This window comes from Toxotes jaculatrix, chromosome 19 (genome assembly GCF_017976425.1).
Source record: "Toxotes jaculatrix isolate fToxJac2 chromosome 19, fToxJac2.pri, whole genome shotgun sequence".
In the NCBI taxonomy this organism is placed as follows: Eukaryota; Metazoa; Chordata; class Actinopteri; family Toxotidae; genus Toxotes; species Toxotes jaculatrix.
In genome coordinates, this window is record NC_054412.1 from 8,685,454 (window position 1) to 8,703,364 (window position 17,911).

Here is a 17,911-nt window from a genome sequence, read left to right on the forward strand (position 1 = left end):
ATTTGTCAGCTGGTTGGTTGATTGTTCAGTCAGTTCAAATTTCACGGGTCCATTTTCCATTCAAAAGAGTTCAAGTAAGGTCTTGTTGTAACTGCCAAGGGTCTGTTTGTGAATACAAACGTGCAATTCGTGAAAGAATCAGAACGGATCTGTGATCAGCTCTGATCATGTGCTGCATCGTGATTCTCTCAGAGGAAGATTATCTTTTCTAAGTCAAGGAGAAGAGTGTGAACTCAAAAGGTGCAGGACATTAGTAGGAGTAAATACAGTATGCCCTGGTCTCTTTCTTTAGGGTTTCTTTCCCTCTTTGAAGATTAATATATGGGTTGGGTACATTTTTCACAGGTCCATTTTTAAAGATAATACTGAAAGTTATCTTTGCCTCAGAACCTTCACACAGTTCATCTCTGTTGGACAATAAAATAGGAGTTGGTTTTGTGTACATGAAAGTAAATGGTCGGCAGCTTCTGTTGTGTGTATGCACAAATGAGAAAGATCTAAACATTCCTGAAAAGCTAAACATGTGGCTCCCCTCATTTCTGTTCTGCATCTTTCCATGTTACTAATGAACAACTACTTCAATAACCGAATTACTTTCTACCAGTCCACATGCCGCATCAAATCATACAGTCTACATCTATGCCCTGAACCAAGTATCGGGTTACTCTATAAACGGACAGAATCGCTTCATTAAGTAGCTTATTAAATAGGTTATTTGACAGAGTGCTATGTGACATATCTCTGTGTTTTAAGTAGTATTGGGTTACTCCTTCCCCTGGGCTATAACATTATGATGTGCGCAGGTTGCTTTGTGCGGGGCCTGGGTCACGGCCTGCTAAATATTTGGGGAGGGTGTACACGCCCCTGCAGCCCTCCCAGATTGAGGGAGACACGACAGAAACGACAAAGAAAATAAACAAACGCAGCTTTGGAGATGGGCGGCTGAAGCTGGAGATAGAGCAGGTTGGTGCACATGTCCGTTTCACTGGAAATAAACCTCACCCAGTTTATTATTGGATAATGATTATCTAACATTATTGATTTAACATTTTTCCTTGTGCCCTTAGAGTATCTTTCACGAGTCCACTGCCCTCTTTAAATATAAGAACGATGTTTTAACAAGTCCATTAAACAATGAGACAAATGAGCTGCTCTTCTGTGTTCATTAGATTCTACTGTAAAAAGACTGTTTGTTACTGGGAGGGCCAGAGAGAAACCTGCTATATCAGAACAATATTTCAAGGATCTGGTGATCTGAACATACATTTGCATTTGTCTTGAAGCACAGCGTCACACTAAAACCAAGTACAAATTTACAAAACAGGTACATGCACTGTGGGTGAGTTAACAGAGAGAGAAAGGAGTATGTTGGGTATGTGGGTGTGTATGAGTGTGTGTGTGGCTCCGATGTGAAAAGCCCCATGTAGGTGTCCCCTGTGTGTTGACAAAGGGATTAGGTTAGGATCAAGTAGATCTTGCAGAGCCACGAAGACATCTGCAGACAAGAATATGCAGGCACACTGACACCCACTGAAAACCGACCCCACACAAACAGGCTTACCTTCTGCCACCGCTGAAGAAACAGTACAAAATCCCAGACACAAACACACACAAACACTGCCACTACTTACCCCACAGACCACAGGAACAGCACCCAAAGTCACACTCTGTAAATAAACAATAGGCTTTTGACAGGACAGACACACACATATAAACGCACCTTCTGCCAGGGTGTTGTCCTCCGAGTGTCCATTCAGGCTGGTCATGCTGGAGATCTGTCCATTTTTCTGCAAAGGCTGAAAAAGAGACAGAAAGCAAAGACACTCTGAGTGAAAGGGTTTTTTTTTTTTTAAATTTGAATGTATTAGCAAAAGCAGGGACACAAGCCACAAGTTCCACAATACTTTCTTTAGGAGATGAGAAGGTTAGTGCCGCTCATTTCTGCGAGCTAAGCGTGGAGCTAGTTTCACAGTTTGTCACCACTCACCATCATACACTGTATAATGGTTTGAGAGCACTGCAAACCAGCAAATAAATACCTTTACTTCAACCGACCCATCATGTTTTATAATCAGTGAATCAGCTTACAGGACTCTGTTAGATCCTTAAATGGTGTGTGTGCCGCCACTGTGTTATTCAGCCAAAAATAGTTTTATTAGCAGGCAGAACAATTTATTGGTGAAAGGCAAAAAACACCAAAGCAAGAGCCAAAAATAGGTAGATTCACCCCGGGTCACACTCACAACACCTCAATAACATTATTTTTACGATGTTCCGTCAGCTGATTTTGTTCAATGGTCAAGTTACAGGTAAGTTAGCAATGAAGTCTGAAAAAGAACTTCACTGCACTGTCAACATACCGACATCACAGCGTAAAGGAATATTTCAGGATCACTGGTGATACAATAGAGGATCAAAAAGTATAATTGTACACTCATTTTTCATTATAGGCAAAGTCAAGTTAAAAAGATACAACCTGGCTCACAGCGCCTCATCGGTGAAACTGACAAAGTTTTGTTTTTTTTTTTTTTCTTGCAGCGACTGACAGCCGCACAATAGCAGGCAGGCCAGAGCTTTTGTCTGTCCCCGGCCAGGGGAGAGGGAACCAGAGCCTCCCCACAGAGCTGCTAATCTAACTAATGGACAACTCAGGCTCCATTCCCAGCAGCCCAGAGTCCTTCAGGAAAGACCTGAAAAATGACACCACAGAGAAGGCACTCTGCTTGGGACAGATCGGAGAGATGTAGTAAATGATGAGGAAAAAGAGGCGTGAGAGAGAGAGAGAGAGAGAGAGAAAAGCGTGGAAGAGTGGAGGGAGGGACCGGTCATCAGGAGGAGAGCTGTCCTACATGGTGTTGTAATTGTTTGGGAGGAACAAGACAAAGGTCTCTGCAGTGAGGAGAGGAGTGTGCATTATTTCATACAAACAATTCCTCATTTGACATGTATAACATTTGTAATGATCATTTTCTTTATCTTTTCTACTCCTGATTATTTTCTTTATCGGCCACTTAATCATTTATTTTGTTCAACCAGCAGTTCAAAAATCTCTCACTTTCACAAATTTGAGAAGTTGGAACTAGATAATATTTCTTATTAATTGATAATCAATTATCAAAATAGTCGTTATAGCCGCTATTTTTCTGTCAGTCAACTCACTGATTAATTAAACTCAGTTCCGTCCAACAGGTTTTGGGAATCAACAAATTTGGAAATGCTCCTCACTTCAGTGGAACTTCAGCGTAATTCTGTCCAAGTACTTTTGGCCACATTATGTAAAAGCTCTACACACACACACACACACACACACACACACACACACACACACACACACACACACACACACACACACACACACAACCCTGAAATATGCTCCTGCTCTCTGTCAGTACTGCAGCAGCCCTCCCCTGCACAATTTAATTAACTGGGCAGCTACATTTCAGGACAATGAACTTGAGTCATGTTTGTTGGATGCACAAAACATCTGATTCTGTTTGTATCAGCGTCTGATCTTTCAAACTACTTGGTGAGGCGGCTTCGGCTGCAAGCGACTGTGATTGGTTGTAGATGTAATCAGACATCTCAGAACACATTTACTGCTAAAACACAATATGACCATGCCTTTTTATTCTTGTTCGCTGCAAGCCAAGCGATCCCACCCTGCAAAGCTCATGGAGAAACGGAGAACCTCACAGTGAGGTCATGTACAATTCACTTCTTTAAGTGCTTATGGTGCCCTCCTGTCTAAAAGGCGTGATCCACCCAGGAAAACAATGCTTGAGTGAAAACAGGCAAACACAACTGCAGCCATCTTGTTATTTCATATGAGGGGCCATTACTCTCACACACATAAAAAGCTCATTGGTTCAAGTGCTTTCACACAGAGGAGGCCGGCGCTGTCACTGTTGTCCTTTTAAAGCAATCAGGACCTCTGATCAGATTTGGTGTGTGAGGCCTCGGCTGACCTCCAGACCTGCAGCAACCCCGCCCTCCCCTGGTCTACCTCATGACTGGCATTCCCAGCATTCCTTGTCCTCTTCACCAAAATTCCAGAGACCCCCCCCCCCCCCCCCCCCTCCCCAACACCTGACTCTGCCCTCTTTTTTCTGCCCACCCTGAAAATGTTCACCCTTCAGCCACCTCTGTCCTTCAGTTACCTCGTAAGTCCCCTCTGACCACCATTAAAATGCCACTCCTTCTTATGGGTGTCAGAAATGTCGCCGCTATATTCCCACAGTGGCAGGAGTATTTGGACCGACAGTGACTGCATGGGTGTGGGATAAATTAAGTTTATGAACCAAGTATCCACATTGGACAAATATGCACCTCATGATTTTTGTTTGATACCAATATTCAGAGCTAGAGCTAGGAATTACTTTAGTTGAGGTGCAAAGAAAGGGCATGGTGATCAGGGTGGTGGCTGGGGGTGTAGCATGTCTGGTCTTCATGCAGAGGACTGGAGTTTGTTAACTCCTAACCACATTAGGGCTGAATCTATGTGCAACCCTCTCAGACTTCTAGTTATGGAGACTTGAGTGGAAGGTTTAAACTTTTAACCTTACTGTGACACTTCAGAGAGAATCATCAATATTTGTGTTAAGCAGCTCTCGAGTAATCAAGCAGCGAAAGAAGTTTGTCCTCTAAAGGATCTCATGTCCTGCTCATATAGAAATGACTGTGTAGGAATTATAAGAATTTCAGTTTCAGGTTATCATTTCAGTGAACTGAAACTGAACTGACCCAGAAACTGATAAGTTCTGCGTCGTCTGAGCTGCTCTGAATTCCTTTCACGAGTCCCCAGACAGAATATGTTGATGTTTCCCTGCCAGTTGTGCATTTTTTGACGTCTGTCTGGTCAGCATGGTCTGCCACAAAGACCTAAAGACAGACTTAGACCTGCTCCAAAAAAGTGCACAAAGGAATGGTCACAAAACAAAACAACAGCGAGGAGGAAAAAACAAACAGTAGGGGAAAGTGTTTTGTTTTCTGTCTGCTTTTCTGTATATTATGATCAGATTTAGTTCATTGGAAAACATTTGAACAGACTTATTTATATTGATGAATAAAAGCATCATTATGATTTTGTTCATATGCTGACAGTATTGGTATAAGTACATTAAGCCACAGGGACCAAGCATCAGTGAACGCCTCCCGCCTCTCTTACAGCCTCTTTCAGCTCTTTTCATTTGTACTTGGTCTCATCTTCATTCATAACTAGAGGTTAAACACTCATGAAGGACGATTTTTTCTCCCACCTTCCCTCTGTGCAGCATCTTTCACTTTAGTGCTTGCTCATCCATTAGGCACTGGATTTCTGCCAGCAAGCGGACTTATGTGGTTTTTATGATAAAAGCTTATTCACTATTTGGACATAACAGAAATAACTGCAACAATTTGTTTCATCCAACTTGTTATCACAAAGTGTTGGAGCAGGTAGTAACAGTGAACTGAACAGGTAAAGCTGAAGTGGACAAACACAGCCACCTCCGAGCGTTAATTCATAAATCTCAGGTATCCACAATAAAGGATGAGGGTGATATTAAACGTTTTTCATTCCGTTTCGAAATCCTGAGAAAACTGCAACATGAGCCACAGTATGAAGCTACTGACAAGTACTGCTCAGTTACTATGAACATACGTCCTGTTGTTCATGCAGAATCAATCACACATTAACTGTCCTGCTGGCACAAATACTCATCAAGCATGTATTGATCTATCAATGAAAATTGCCCTAAACAGTTGTTCTTTTACTTCTATTTGAGTAATGTTGGCAAAAAAACAAAAAAAACAAAAAACAAACCTACAACACTCAGCTGTATAAGGAAATTACAATTCATTGGGCTTGGGCCTGAAAGCCACAGAGTAATGAAGTAAAAAAGTACTGCAAGACAGACTACAGCTTTATATGGTTATAATCTTTTCATGGGATTTATTAACAATGAGAAAAATAAAGTCTAAAGTCAGCCTTATCCTAGAAATCAAAACAAAAATGGCACGTGTCTTGTGCTTCGAAGTCTCACATTACCTGGGTGAAGTCACCCTGTTGACTCCCCCATTGACATATCATTTCACTGGCTGTTTTTAAGAAGTGCAGAAAGTGCTGGGAGATAGGGGTTAATAACTGCTGTCATACTGGCTGACAGAGCTGTGGTTTTACTCATTCTCAGCTGCACTGCAACAACTCTTTCCTATTCTGGCCTCAGCAAAGGTGTTAACAGAATAATTTGTTCATGCACTGAATCACTAAAGTATGCATATGTTAACATTGGTCTGTCTCCAAGACATGGAGCTGAGCCTTTAGTTCATAAAGCCACAATTTTTGGCCAGCAAGCAACGCTTTTGTCTTGCTGCCACCTGGGGAAGCGATTGTGTGAAATTGTCTTTGGCACAATTTAAATGACAAAGAAATACCAATAAGTCTAATTAGTCCAGTTCACTTTGTGAAAGCAAAAACCAGATAGTAAACTTAAAATCCTTCCAATTTCAGCATCAGCACTGTAGCAAAGATTAGATTTTATCCTTTGCCATTTTCCTACGACCTTTTCTCTCACTTTACCAGTTAATCTTTGATTCTTGATTCCTGTTATCTGCCTCTCTCATTTACTTCTTGGCTGTACCCCTGTACTCAGTGGCTCCCAGAGAGAGACGACCTGCTGTCTCCTAAATCACTCCATGAAGGCCAGAAGACGAGATTTATATCCCTTAAACCAAACACAGAACGCAGGAGGAGGGGGTTAATGGAAAAGAGGAGGGTGACGCAGCTGCCCAGTTACAACTCAAACCCAGATCTCTGGTCTCAGAACAGTCTGACAGAAGAGGAAGAACTAAGCATGTAAAAAGAGGACTGGTGACCTTTATTTTAAAATGGCCCACTCAAATAAAACATCATATCAAAAATGGTATCAAAATTACAGCAGGAATAGCTTAGAGGAGCCTGACTGAGGGTGAAATTGATTTAGGAGCTTCCATGTACCAAAAAGGGCTGCATTTGATTCGGTTTCCTCTAAAAAACCTATTTTGTTCTGATTTATACAGTAAGTTATCATCAAGATGGATTTAAAGGTCAAAGTGAAATAGAGGTTCAGGCAGCAGAATAGTGGGTGAGCGTAGCTGAAGTTCTGGATTGAATATATTTGATATCGGATACAGTAGGCTAATATTTTCCAGCTCACCACAGAACTAGCTATAAACGTCAATCATAAGGCAATAATGATGAAGCAGGAACAGCAGTCATAAATTTACTCCATCTGGTTAACGTGGTCATTTTATAGCCAGTATATTGACAATGACTCGACGAGGTGCTGCTGAAAATGCACAAGAAGAAAAATGTTTCAAAAAACTGCTTCAGACTTTCCTAAGATTTTAACTTTGTACAAATATAAAGAAAAGAAAAATATAAGAATTTCAAAACTGTCTTGGTGAACGACTGTGTTGTAGTCACGTTAGTGTTCCCCCCAGACGAACATATGTACGCACAAGCGAACTCGCAGTAGGAGATAATCGGCTTAAAGACTCTCTGTGGGGTCGCAGTTTGTTCGTGACAGTTAACCTCACAACCTCTGACCTCTGAGGTGTGGACAGTCTCAGAGAAGACGAAAGGAGGATGACGCCGCAGGAGGGTGTGGGTGAGTGAGGGTAGATAAAAACAGAGAGGAGGACTGAGAGAAGGTGAAAGCAGAAACACGAAGACAGAAAAGGAGAGGAGACGAGAGACAGAGAGTCAGAATGAGGAGAACAAAGATGAAGAAGAATATACTGAGGGAGAGCGATGGGGAGTCGCCCTTCCTTAATGGCTCCCAGTCTACAGGAAAGGTTAACTATAGTTGGTTCTTACTGATTTTTACCACGAAATATCAGGATTTTTCAGGAGCAGAAGGAGATGTAGATCTTTAAAGAGAAACAAATTTTCACCTGGATTTCCTTTCATTGAGCTTCCTGCTACAAGAAGATGCTGTTCTCTGCAGAGAAAATGCAACTAAACACACAGATTAGGCACAAGAGAGTCTTTCAAAGTGCTGAGACAAAGGAGGAATTCCACATTTTGGGAAATAATCTTATTTGTTATCTTGCAGACAGCTGGATGCAATGATTGATACTGGCTTTTGTCTGTACGATAAATATGAATCTTCTGACATATAATATCTCTCAGTAAATTCCAATTTTCTTTTTTTAACTTTGGCTGTTGTTCAAACTATGATATTAAGTGTCCATTGTTGAGCTTTCGAGGTGTTGGTTGGTGGATTTTGAGACATTGGTCTATAGAAGTCACCCAAAAGCTTAGACATTTCAAAGAAAGAACATCTCTCTGATTACCAACTTAACCACCATCATCTGAAAAGTCCTGATGAATCAAACTTCACCTCTATGTTCTTCTAAGCAGGATAAAATAAGCAGTGAGAGGTATTTACCAATAAATATGACATCCAGGTCTATATAGAGGAGTTTTCAGGGGCCTGTGTGACCATCATATCTGACTCCCTCCCTCTCCCTTCATGTCTCTTCACCCCTGCCAGCCCCCAATCTATTATCCCTGACCCCCACATTCAGTACATACCAAAGATCAAAGCCTGACAAGACCCCCGAAGAACACTCTCACTGTTTCCACAAGCCATTAACTCTGCTCAGGTGCTCGGACTGAGGGTACCTGTGCTCCTGTGTGTGTGTGTGTGTGTGTGTGTGTGTGTGTGTGTGTGTGTGTGTGTGTGTGTGTGTGTGTGTGTGTGTGAGTGTGAGTGTGTGTGTGTGTGTTTGTGCAGTGCAGAGAAGGTTGAAGTGGAATAAAAAAAAAACAATGAACAAGTCAAATAAAGTCAAACAAAAGATTGTAAGTCTCACGACATGAAGTCATATCCAGATGTATAACAGATCTACTACTCTTCTCTGTCCCCAGCTGTTCTGCTCACTTCTGCTCTGTATGCAGAGCAGGTTTGACTGAGAGATTTTATTTATGGTGGCTTTCAGGAAAAAAGGCAGGTCACAATAAATCCGTCAACTCTTCACTGGCAAAGACGCAATCTCTGTGTGCCAAAACTCCCCTCTATTAATTTAGGAATGAAGAAAACACTGAGTCTCTTATTTGGCTGAAAGTTCACACTGAATCATCCTGTTGATTCATGGCAAAATACAGTTTACCTGCTAAGGACTGGATGACTCAAACTGAGAGACTTGAGACTTGGACTCAGGTCACAAAATGAGGACCTGAGACTTGACTTAAAGGGGGACATTCCACTTTACTCATCATGTGGAGAACTATTCAGCCTGTGAAACAGTTATGTAATGTCTTTTTCACTCTGGACGGAGAGCTATAAAGCTTAAAAATAATAATGTCATTGTAAAAGTCAGTGTTTCCATTATCAGTTACATTCAGTCAGTATTAGTAGGCACCAACTCAGCCTCATGTTATTTTAACCTAGAATCCAAGAACAATAAAAAATGAAAAAGACAGCGTCAGCAGCCCTTGGATGACCACGCACCTTGAATATTTATGCACTGATGCCAGTTACGTAACAGCATCCTCTAACACAGCTTTTAAAGCAAATGTTCAGTTGCTGTTTCATGTTAATGGCCAGTTCTCACAGACTTGAAACTGACATGAAATCATGTGATTTGACTTGGAGTTGTCTAGCACCTTTTAGGTTTCATGACAGGTGCATGAATTATGATTGCATACCACAAAATGGTTTCGTCTTATATGTCCTGGGAAAACAGGACTGCTGTTCAATGGATCGTGCCCACTGAACCATCCATCCTTTGGTTGTACCACACCAAAAGATGGATGGTTCAGGCAACAAAAACACTTCAGTTAGGGAAGAGTCATGGTTGTGGTTAAACACTGAAAATGCGGACACTTTGTGTCTCCCGCTACTGTTGACGTTTTCAGTATTTAAGATTTAAATACTTCAGTATTTAAGATTTAAGATTTTTTTCCCAAACCTTCAAGAAGCACTTTGAGTTCAGTTGTCATCACATAACCATAATGTCCTAATCAAGTCAAATGCTGTATTGCAGTTTTAGATACTGTAGGAAAACAAATTACATCTATATTGTAATTGAATGTTTTGTAGATAAGTTCACTATTTTTTGAGTAAAAAAAAAATAATCCAGCAAGCATTATATTTCTCTTAAAACTTCTGTTTCAAAACAGGAAACAGAGTTGAAAAAATATAAAATATATTAAAAAATTTCTTTGGAAAGTAATGAATATTTAAAAAGAAAAAGAAAAAAGAAAATTCCATGATATGACGTCCACAGCCTTTCAGCACTGGAGACCACATCAGTCAGCTTGTGTGACTGTCAGCTGTATCTGATTTAAGCCTGGTCCACATACAGAGAAGCTGAGGGACATTGAATTAGATAAATAAAATAGCAGAAGGATAAAATAAGCCAAGACCCAAATGTGTGTGTGTGTGTGTGTGTGTGTGTGTGTGTGTGTGTGTGTGTGTGTGTGTGTGTGTGTGTGTGTGAGAGAGAGAGAGAGAGAGAGTGAGGGGGAGGAAAGGATGGGGTATGACAGAAAGAAAGAAATGCAAACTAAAAGACTGACCCTGAAGCTGCAGCGTCCACACACACCTGTTAGCTGCCATTTTAGGACAGCAGATGAAACCAGGTTGTCCTCCTCTACCTACATCAGTGCATCACTGACCCTTTAACCCCAAATCTCTATACCTCCCACAATTTGTCTGTTTTTCATCACCCCCATCCCCTTCATCTGTGCGGCTGCTACACTTGAACAGCAAACGGAGCCAAACAACAACAACAGCCTTGTTGCAGAAAAAAGACCCCCCAGGACACGTTCATAATCAGGCCGCACTGGCCAGCGTTTGACCCCAGGGGCCTGCCTCTCTAACTGGGTTGAAATAACAAATCCACCCCCTTCAGTGAGCTCTGAGCCCTGATAAGCATCAGAGCTCCAGAGTCATATGTGAGAAAAGAAGATGACTGGTGGTGGTGTTGGGGGGGTGGGGAGGGGTGTCTGGAACGTATTCAGAACCTATAAACATGGATTTAATTAGTGAGACACTAAAACCAGACATTGTTTTTATGGCTTTAGGCCTCAAATTACTCATAGATCATTGCCCTATAATGTTGATATGTTTGATCTAAGTTTTGGCACACAAACAACATTTAGGGTTAAATACATCACTTAAACTCAAAGCTATTCAAATACTTGAAGGACATTTTCCATTTCCAATTCACATATTTTTGGACACAGTCTGTCATTGAGAAGCAGCACATGTTGCTCCTTAAAGTTGAAATCTGTACTTTCCTCTGCAGCAGCAAGAAGTAAATTCAATGATTTTCAAATAAAGAAGGGAATGAAGAGTGGAGCTGAATTGAGCTGAGAATTGAATTGAATTGAGTTGGGAACAACTTTATTGATCTTTATTTATTTATTATTAGCACAGACAGTGGAGTCTTGGTTACTGCATAACGAACATGTTGCTCCACTACGCTCTGCTCTTTGGTGCTGGCCAGGTAGTGAAAAGACACTAAAACACTTTGTAGAACTAATTCTCTGTGGGTTTGTCAATATGAGCGACCCGTTTCACATTGCATGCATTTATTTGATCCAGTATTGATCAGCGCAGCTTTGAAGCACAGGAGCAGAAATTTACCTGTGAGCCAGATACGAAGAATTTCAAAACAAACCTCAGCCATGTCTCCTTAAGAAAGTTTTTTTCATATGTTGCTAGGTGCCATTTGATTTTAACACAGTTAAAAGAGACATGTGAAAGAAATCAGCTTTAAAAATAGTCCAGTTTTCTTGCCAGAATACAACCAGCTCCTCAGTGTTGTTCTCCTCATCTCATTACCTTCATTTGTCTGCTTAACATAGCAGGAACAGTATATGGGCTTTAGTCCACTGATGCAATTATCTAGTCTAAAAAAAATGTAAATAACTTAATCACAAACACGCCCAAGTTAAATCATAGTGGCTTCTTGCCTCAGTACATCATGAAGAATTCTCCATGACAATTTTGAAAATTTGTTTGTTGTTCTCTTCAGACTAATGCATTTAATTATTACCTCCCCCAAGGAGGTTATGTTTTCACCCACGTCTGTTTGTTTGTTTATTTGCCAGGAGGATTACGCAAAAAGTACTAAACCGATCTGAGCCCGGCAGGAAGAACCCATTAAAGTTTGGCGCAGATCCAGGAAATTTTTATCACTATCCTTAACATTGAGAGATAATGCATTTTCCGATATTTTCGTCACATTCTCATGACAAAATAATGTATGGATCTTAATGCAGAAATTCAGACATATTTATGGGGTTGAGCTCTATGAGCTTCTACAGTTTGGTGCATATCCTGACAGCAATCTGGATCTGGTGCAAGAAAATGTTGAATCCACATTACACACAGAGTTGTATTTACTATGTTTCATGACAAATAAATCATGTATGTTTATCAGTCTACTTCCTTCTTCCTTTTATCTTTCAATTATAAGAGCTAGACTGACGTGTAAGATTGTTTGGTCTTGATGGAGATATGTGTTTTACTGTGTGCTAATTCTTGTGATGAATGAAATATTGTATTTTTTTTAAAAGCAGGACAGCTTATGAAACCTGTTCATGTTCAAGCTGGTGGGTAGTTCACAGACAATAAGGATATTTCAGTGCCCAAAGCAGTGAGCCATTTAAAACAACATATCCATTTGGCTCAAATAAGTAAGCAGTGACTTTGCTGTTTGTTTCTAATTATCTTGAGACAGTAGTTGGCATCATAAGACACCACTTACAGAGTCCAAACGCAGCAGTATATATACAGTATGCGGTTTGTGACAAAAGCACTTTTGCTGCGTGAGGTCTGTCCCGACTCCTTAAATCACAGCTGGAGTCACTTGGGCAAAATCAAATATACAGATACAACAGAAACAAGTGCCATAATAAATGTCCAAGTTCCCTAAGGTCCCTAAGGACAACTGTGTCCCATAAAAATTACTTTGCGTCAAGTGCCGTGCTGCATCTCATGCTTTAAATCAGTGCTGACCTTTTTATTATTTAACCACAAACTTTTCCAAACTTTAACTGCTTTGAGTGAACACAAGGAAAACATGAATCTCTGTAAAAACAGAGTAAAGCGTACAGAGTAAAAACTCTAACAAAGGGTATTTATTGTACCAAAAGCAGGTAAATAAACAGGCAGAGTGGCCCCTGTCTGTGTTAATTGGTGGTAGGTTATATTGTTGGTTCATTGTTTTGATGCATTTGCACATAAGCAGCAATTCATGATTATATCTGGTTGAGGTGAACATAATTTGTATTTTATATGCTCATTGCAGGTTTTTTAAATAATCTGCAAAGTAACTTAAGTACAATTTCATTTTTCCTGTGGTGTGGTGGAGCTGCATTGTAAAGTAGCATGAAATGGAAATATTCAAGTAAAACACCTGAAAACTGTTCTTAAGTACAGTCCTCGAGTAAATGTAATGAGTTACTTTCCACCACAGCTCTCTGTTTTCAGGTCAATGGCTTTTACTGTTATTGGGCTGGGACTGTGATATACGAGTCGAGTGTTTTGTCATCACAGTAAATCTCAGACACCTCTGCTGTAGAGATTAGAGCAGCCCAACACATGACTATGCTTTGATTTACCATTTGTCCTTCAAATGCTCCGACTCCCACCAGCACTAAAGACAAACAGTTATAAAACGCACACACACACACACACATGCGCGCATACACACAACATGACCTCACACATCTTCCACTGTGCTCTGTGATGCAGTTAGTGCTGCATCAGGACCAGAGCTGATGAAAAATGGATGTGCAAAAAAGAGCAACAGAGAGGAAGGCAGAAAAGGAGGTGAACAGGTTCATCGAAGACTGGATGAGGGAGGGAATGAGGAACACTCTTTTTAAGCATTCCTCTTAGAGAGCTAAAAAAAAATACCTGATGGAGCTCTCTGATGCTGAAAAGCCAGAGATTCAGGGAGAGGGTCCTTTAGTTGATAACAAAGACTGTTCTCACCAGAAAAACAACAGCATTAGCCGTTTGTTCTAATACATAAAATGACTCACATTTATTATTTGCTGATATGTGAGGTCCTGCAGTCTTGAAAATAATGTTCTTCCTCAGGAGCAACAGCAAAAGTAAAAGGTTGAAACCTCTCAGATGGCATTTGCATTTAATAATATCAAATGTATATGTGCTACATACTGTCTATGTGTCTCTGTTAGCTAACAACTACCTATAAACTGCCATAAAAACATGGATGGGGACTTCCAAAAAAGATTGCATATGTGTCCTGCTGCATTTACACCTTTTCAACATCTGGCAAGATGGTTCTTTCTCCAACCCTGTCCCAAGCGATCTTCATTCAGTTTTTCACCAATGCTTCTTGGTTGCATTTAGACTTAGTTTTTTGTTGGGTTTTTTTTGACATTGGTTTGCATTAAAATTTGCCAAAAAGGTGTGAAGTGGCTAAGTGTAAATGGAGTACATTAATGACTACACACTGTGTCTCCTACCAACAGTACAAAACAGCTTCTTTAAACCAAGACTACAATCTTTCCCTAAACCAAAAGTTGTCTTAAATACTTGAAGCTCTGTGAGATTGAGAGCCATTTTGTTTCAGTCAGACAAAATGGGAGGCCTGGAGCATCTCTACTGTTGTTTTTACAGAGTAAGAACTAACAGGTGCATGGAAAGAGACGAAAATGAATCATGGACCAAAAAGAGAAGAGGGTGAAACAACAGTGGAGGAAAGATGGGTGAGCTAGTCCACAGAGGCTCATGATGTATGAGGTAAGAAGTTATTTTCGGCACAGTGTCGCAGTGGAGGAGCCAGTACAGAGAATGTTTTTGAAATATTGAACATGTAAAAACCAGGAGACTCCTCTTTTGAGATGAGAAGCATGCCTCATGAGTTCTAACTTTTAGACATCGATAAGGGAGTAAATAACTTTATCTGAAGCCCCCCAAAGTCAGCCAACAACGATCATGAACGGATGATGGGTTCAAAAGGAGCTTCTGTGAGAGATGAGAAAAGGAATTAATCAGATTGTTTGCTAGACTACAATCTAATTATGCATGGACATGTATCCCCATATATTCATGATGCTATAAGGCAGAAGTTATCTTCTGCTTACTAAGGCAAATATCACACAACATTGTGATGCTGAGGGAAGAAAAGCCTCTCAAACTTAGTGGAGCAATAGAGGAAGGCTGCGTTAAATAAGGTCGCTTATGTGGCAGAGTGCTCCAATCATAATGATTGACTGGGACAGAGCAGCTGTAATGGTCTCTGTGGGGCAGTGAACAAGTCGAGCCCAGCGGGCTTGACCTGGGATATTCAATAACACATCATCACCACGAGACAGCGATTCTCAGGGAGGAAAACCCCTTGCTTCAACTCCAACATCACGACTGCCAAGGATAAAACACTGATACTGCGGGGTCATGTGTGTTTGTGCGTTGCAAATCTAGCCTCTAAACTGAAGAGATGGTCACCTTCCAATTTGTGTTAACACAGTTCCAAACTAAGCCTCAATATGAGCATGGCATGAAGCAAACTTGTCAGTACTTGAACAGTCCACCTCTCTTTTTCCTTTCATCTCTTTGAGATCTCTTAAAGTATATCGACTGGTTTATGTGTACTTTTTTTTCTTAATGTCAGCATCTCAGCATTACCGGTGCACTCAAACAGTATTTAAACTACTGATTACTTTATACAGACCTAAAGATGTAAAACAATCTGCAACAACAAATGATGACCAAAAAAAAAAAAAAAAAGCTGTTCTTTTCAGCTTTTCTTTTTTGTTATCAGTCTCTGAGATTTATGTTGGAACCATGACCACAGGTGGCTGGGAACCACCAACTAATGAAAATTGAACAGAACTTGTTCCAGTGCATTTGTACAATCGTTCGACAACTGACAGCCACAACCACATTTTTAAGCAAAAACATTAACATAGTTATGTAATACATACTGTATGAGCTTTTCTGTGTTCACTGTTCTCTTATTTCTTCAGTTAATTTGCGTATTTGGTGGATGGTTTCAGCTCTGCTGCGGCGTCATTTAATGGATAATTGAGCTGAAAAAAAAAGAGCTGGGAATGTAGCACAGACACTGTAAAAAACAAAAACAAGCACTGTAGAAAAAACAGAAGCATCGTGTTGTCTTATATTATGTAACATTTTGATGTTGATGCCATTTTGGGATTTGATATTGTCCCGCGAACTCATTATTAGATCTAACCATTGAAAACTGAAGGGACGGAGAGGGGAGAGGAACAAAAGGGCTGTTTTTCACATCCTCAAATGCACGTCTGTGTTTTTACTGTAATGTGACTGGCAGTGAATCTGAGAGATGGGAGACAGGAAGTTGGCTGAGGGACACTCAAATTAGCAGAAAGCCACTTCCTGTTTCTCCTCAACAAGAATGAGAAAACAGAATCCTAAATTTGATTTTATTTCTTTTTTGGACATGAAATCATGATGGAAAATTATCTGGTGTGACTTACAGAATGGTTATAATTTATCTGCAGTGCATAAAATGCCATAAAAAAATAAACAAATCATCTATACAGAACTAAATGTTAACAGAATTAGTTAAGTTCTTACAATCAACAACAGAGACCATCTTGCCATGGGGGTCACACCAGCTGCAACACCCGTCAACATGTTGACATTTTGACCCATGAAAACTCACTTGTTATTACTACATTATTACACAAGTACCCAGTGTTCATGGGTCACACCACACAAATCTTCAAACTTGGCCTTTGTTCTCAACTACACTCCTGTAAAGTTTCATGACTGCATCTTGGGCGGTTGTGACGCTATCGCTGTGGACAGATATCACAAAATCTGTCCACAGACAAACTATAAGACATGTAAACACCAGCCAAAGTACTGAAGTATTCAATTACTTTGTCTCTCCTGACAGAAACTGTCAGCCTGTTTTAAAAATTTTCAGATTCAGTTTAGTTTAAGGGAGCAGCTTTAACTCATTTTACAAAAAAATGCTGCATCACCTCTAGTTTTCATCTCAGTAATCCACTAAACTAATGGTCTATCTTCTCCAAATAGAGCTTTGAAAAACAGATTTGTGAAAAACGAATTTTTTTTTCTCTCTACAGATTTGTGATCAGTTTGCGGGTCCTGTGATGGCAACAACAGGAGGCTCCATACCTGCACTTTCAACACACACACTAACGAACCACACTGAGTTTGCTCTTTTTTTTTGTACCCGAGCCCGTTTTCACTCAACTTCTGTCATCAGTGCCTGTTAAAACCAGGCAGGAGGGAGGACTAAGGGAACAATCGGCTGATTCATCTGCCTTGATGTCACGCTGGCGGGTCCCCCTCTAACTCTCCCTCTTCTCTCTGAGCTCCACACCCTTCCCCTCTTCCCCTGCCCACCCAAAACGGTGCTCCACCTTCTCCCCTGTTGGTTCCTTCCTCTTGTTTTGGGCCGCTGCACACAGGGGCCCCCGGCTTGTCCCTGTCCCGGCCCATCCTCAATGGATCCTCTGTCTGACCCCTTCCGCCTCCCCCCTCCACTCTCCCTGCTAAACAGGATAATCAGAGCCACAACAGCGTCTGATCAGCCGCAGCTCATTATACAGGAACATACGAGCTTTAATCAGCGCACATTACATTACATAACATGATGTAGGATTATTGGAGTCACCTGGTGCTGCTATTGTGATGGGTGGAGAACCTGACATGTGATGCAGGTCTCATGTTGAGGTGGTTATTTGTGGCATGTTTGCCATTGTTTATTTGTGTGTTGAAGCACACCTCCATTTACTGTAGTTTCATAACAGTACCAGTGACGACGTATTTATAGAAAGTTCCTGTCTAGCTGGGGTGCAAATAAGGAAAGTAGATTAAGAAACTAAGGAAGAAGAGAAACAAACTCTTGTACACATGCTCTGTAATGCTCTGTCAATTAGACATGT

At 40.7% G+C, this 17,911-nt stretch overlaps 1 protein-coding gene across 1 annotated transcript in view; it reads right to left on the reverse strand.

The window, feature by feature from the left end:
* The window catches only part of akap12b (A kinase (PRKA) anchor protein 12b), a 43,959-nt gene that overhangs the window by 21,236 nt on the left and 4,812 nt on the right, over window positions 1–17,911 (reverse strand). The window contains exon 2 of the mRNA XM_041064163.1: window positions 1,721–1,796. Coding sequence (XP_040920097.1) covers window positions 1,721–1,796 — 76 coding nt within the window. The remainder of the gene's footprint in view (window positions 1–1,720; window positions 1,797–17,911) is intronic.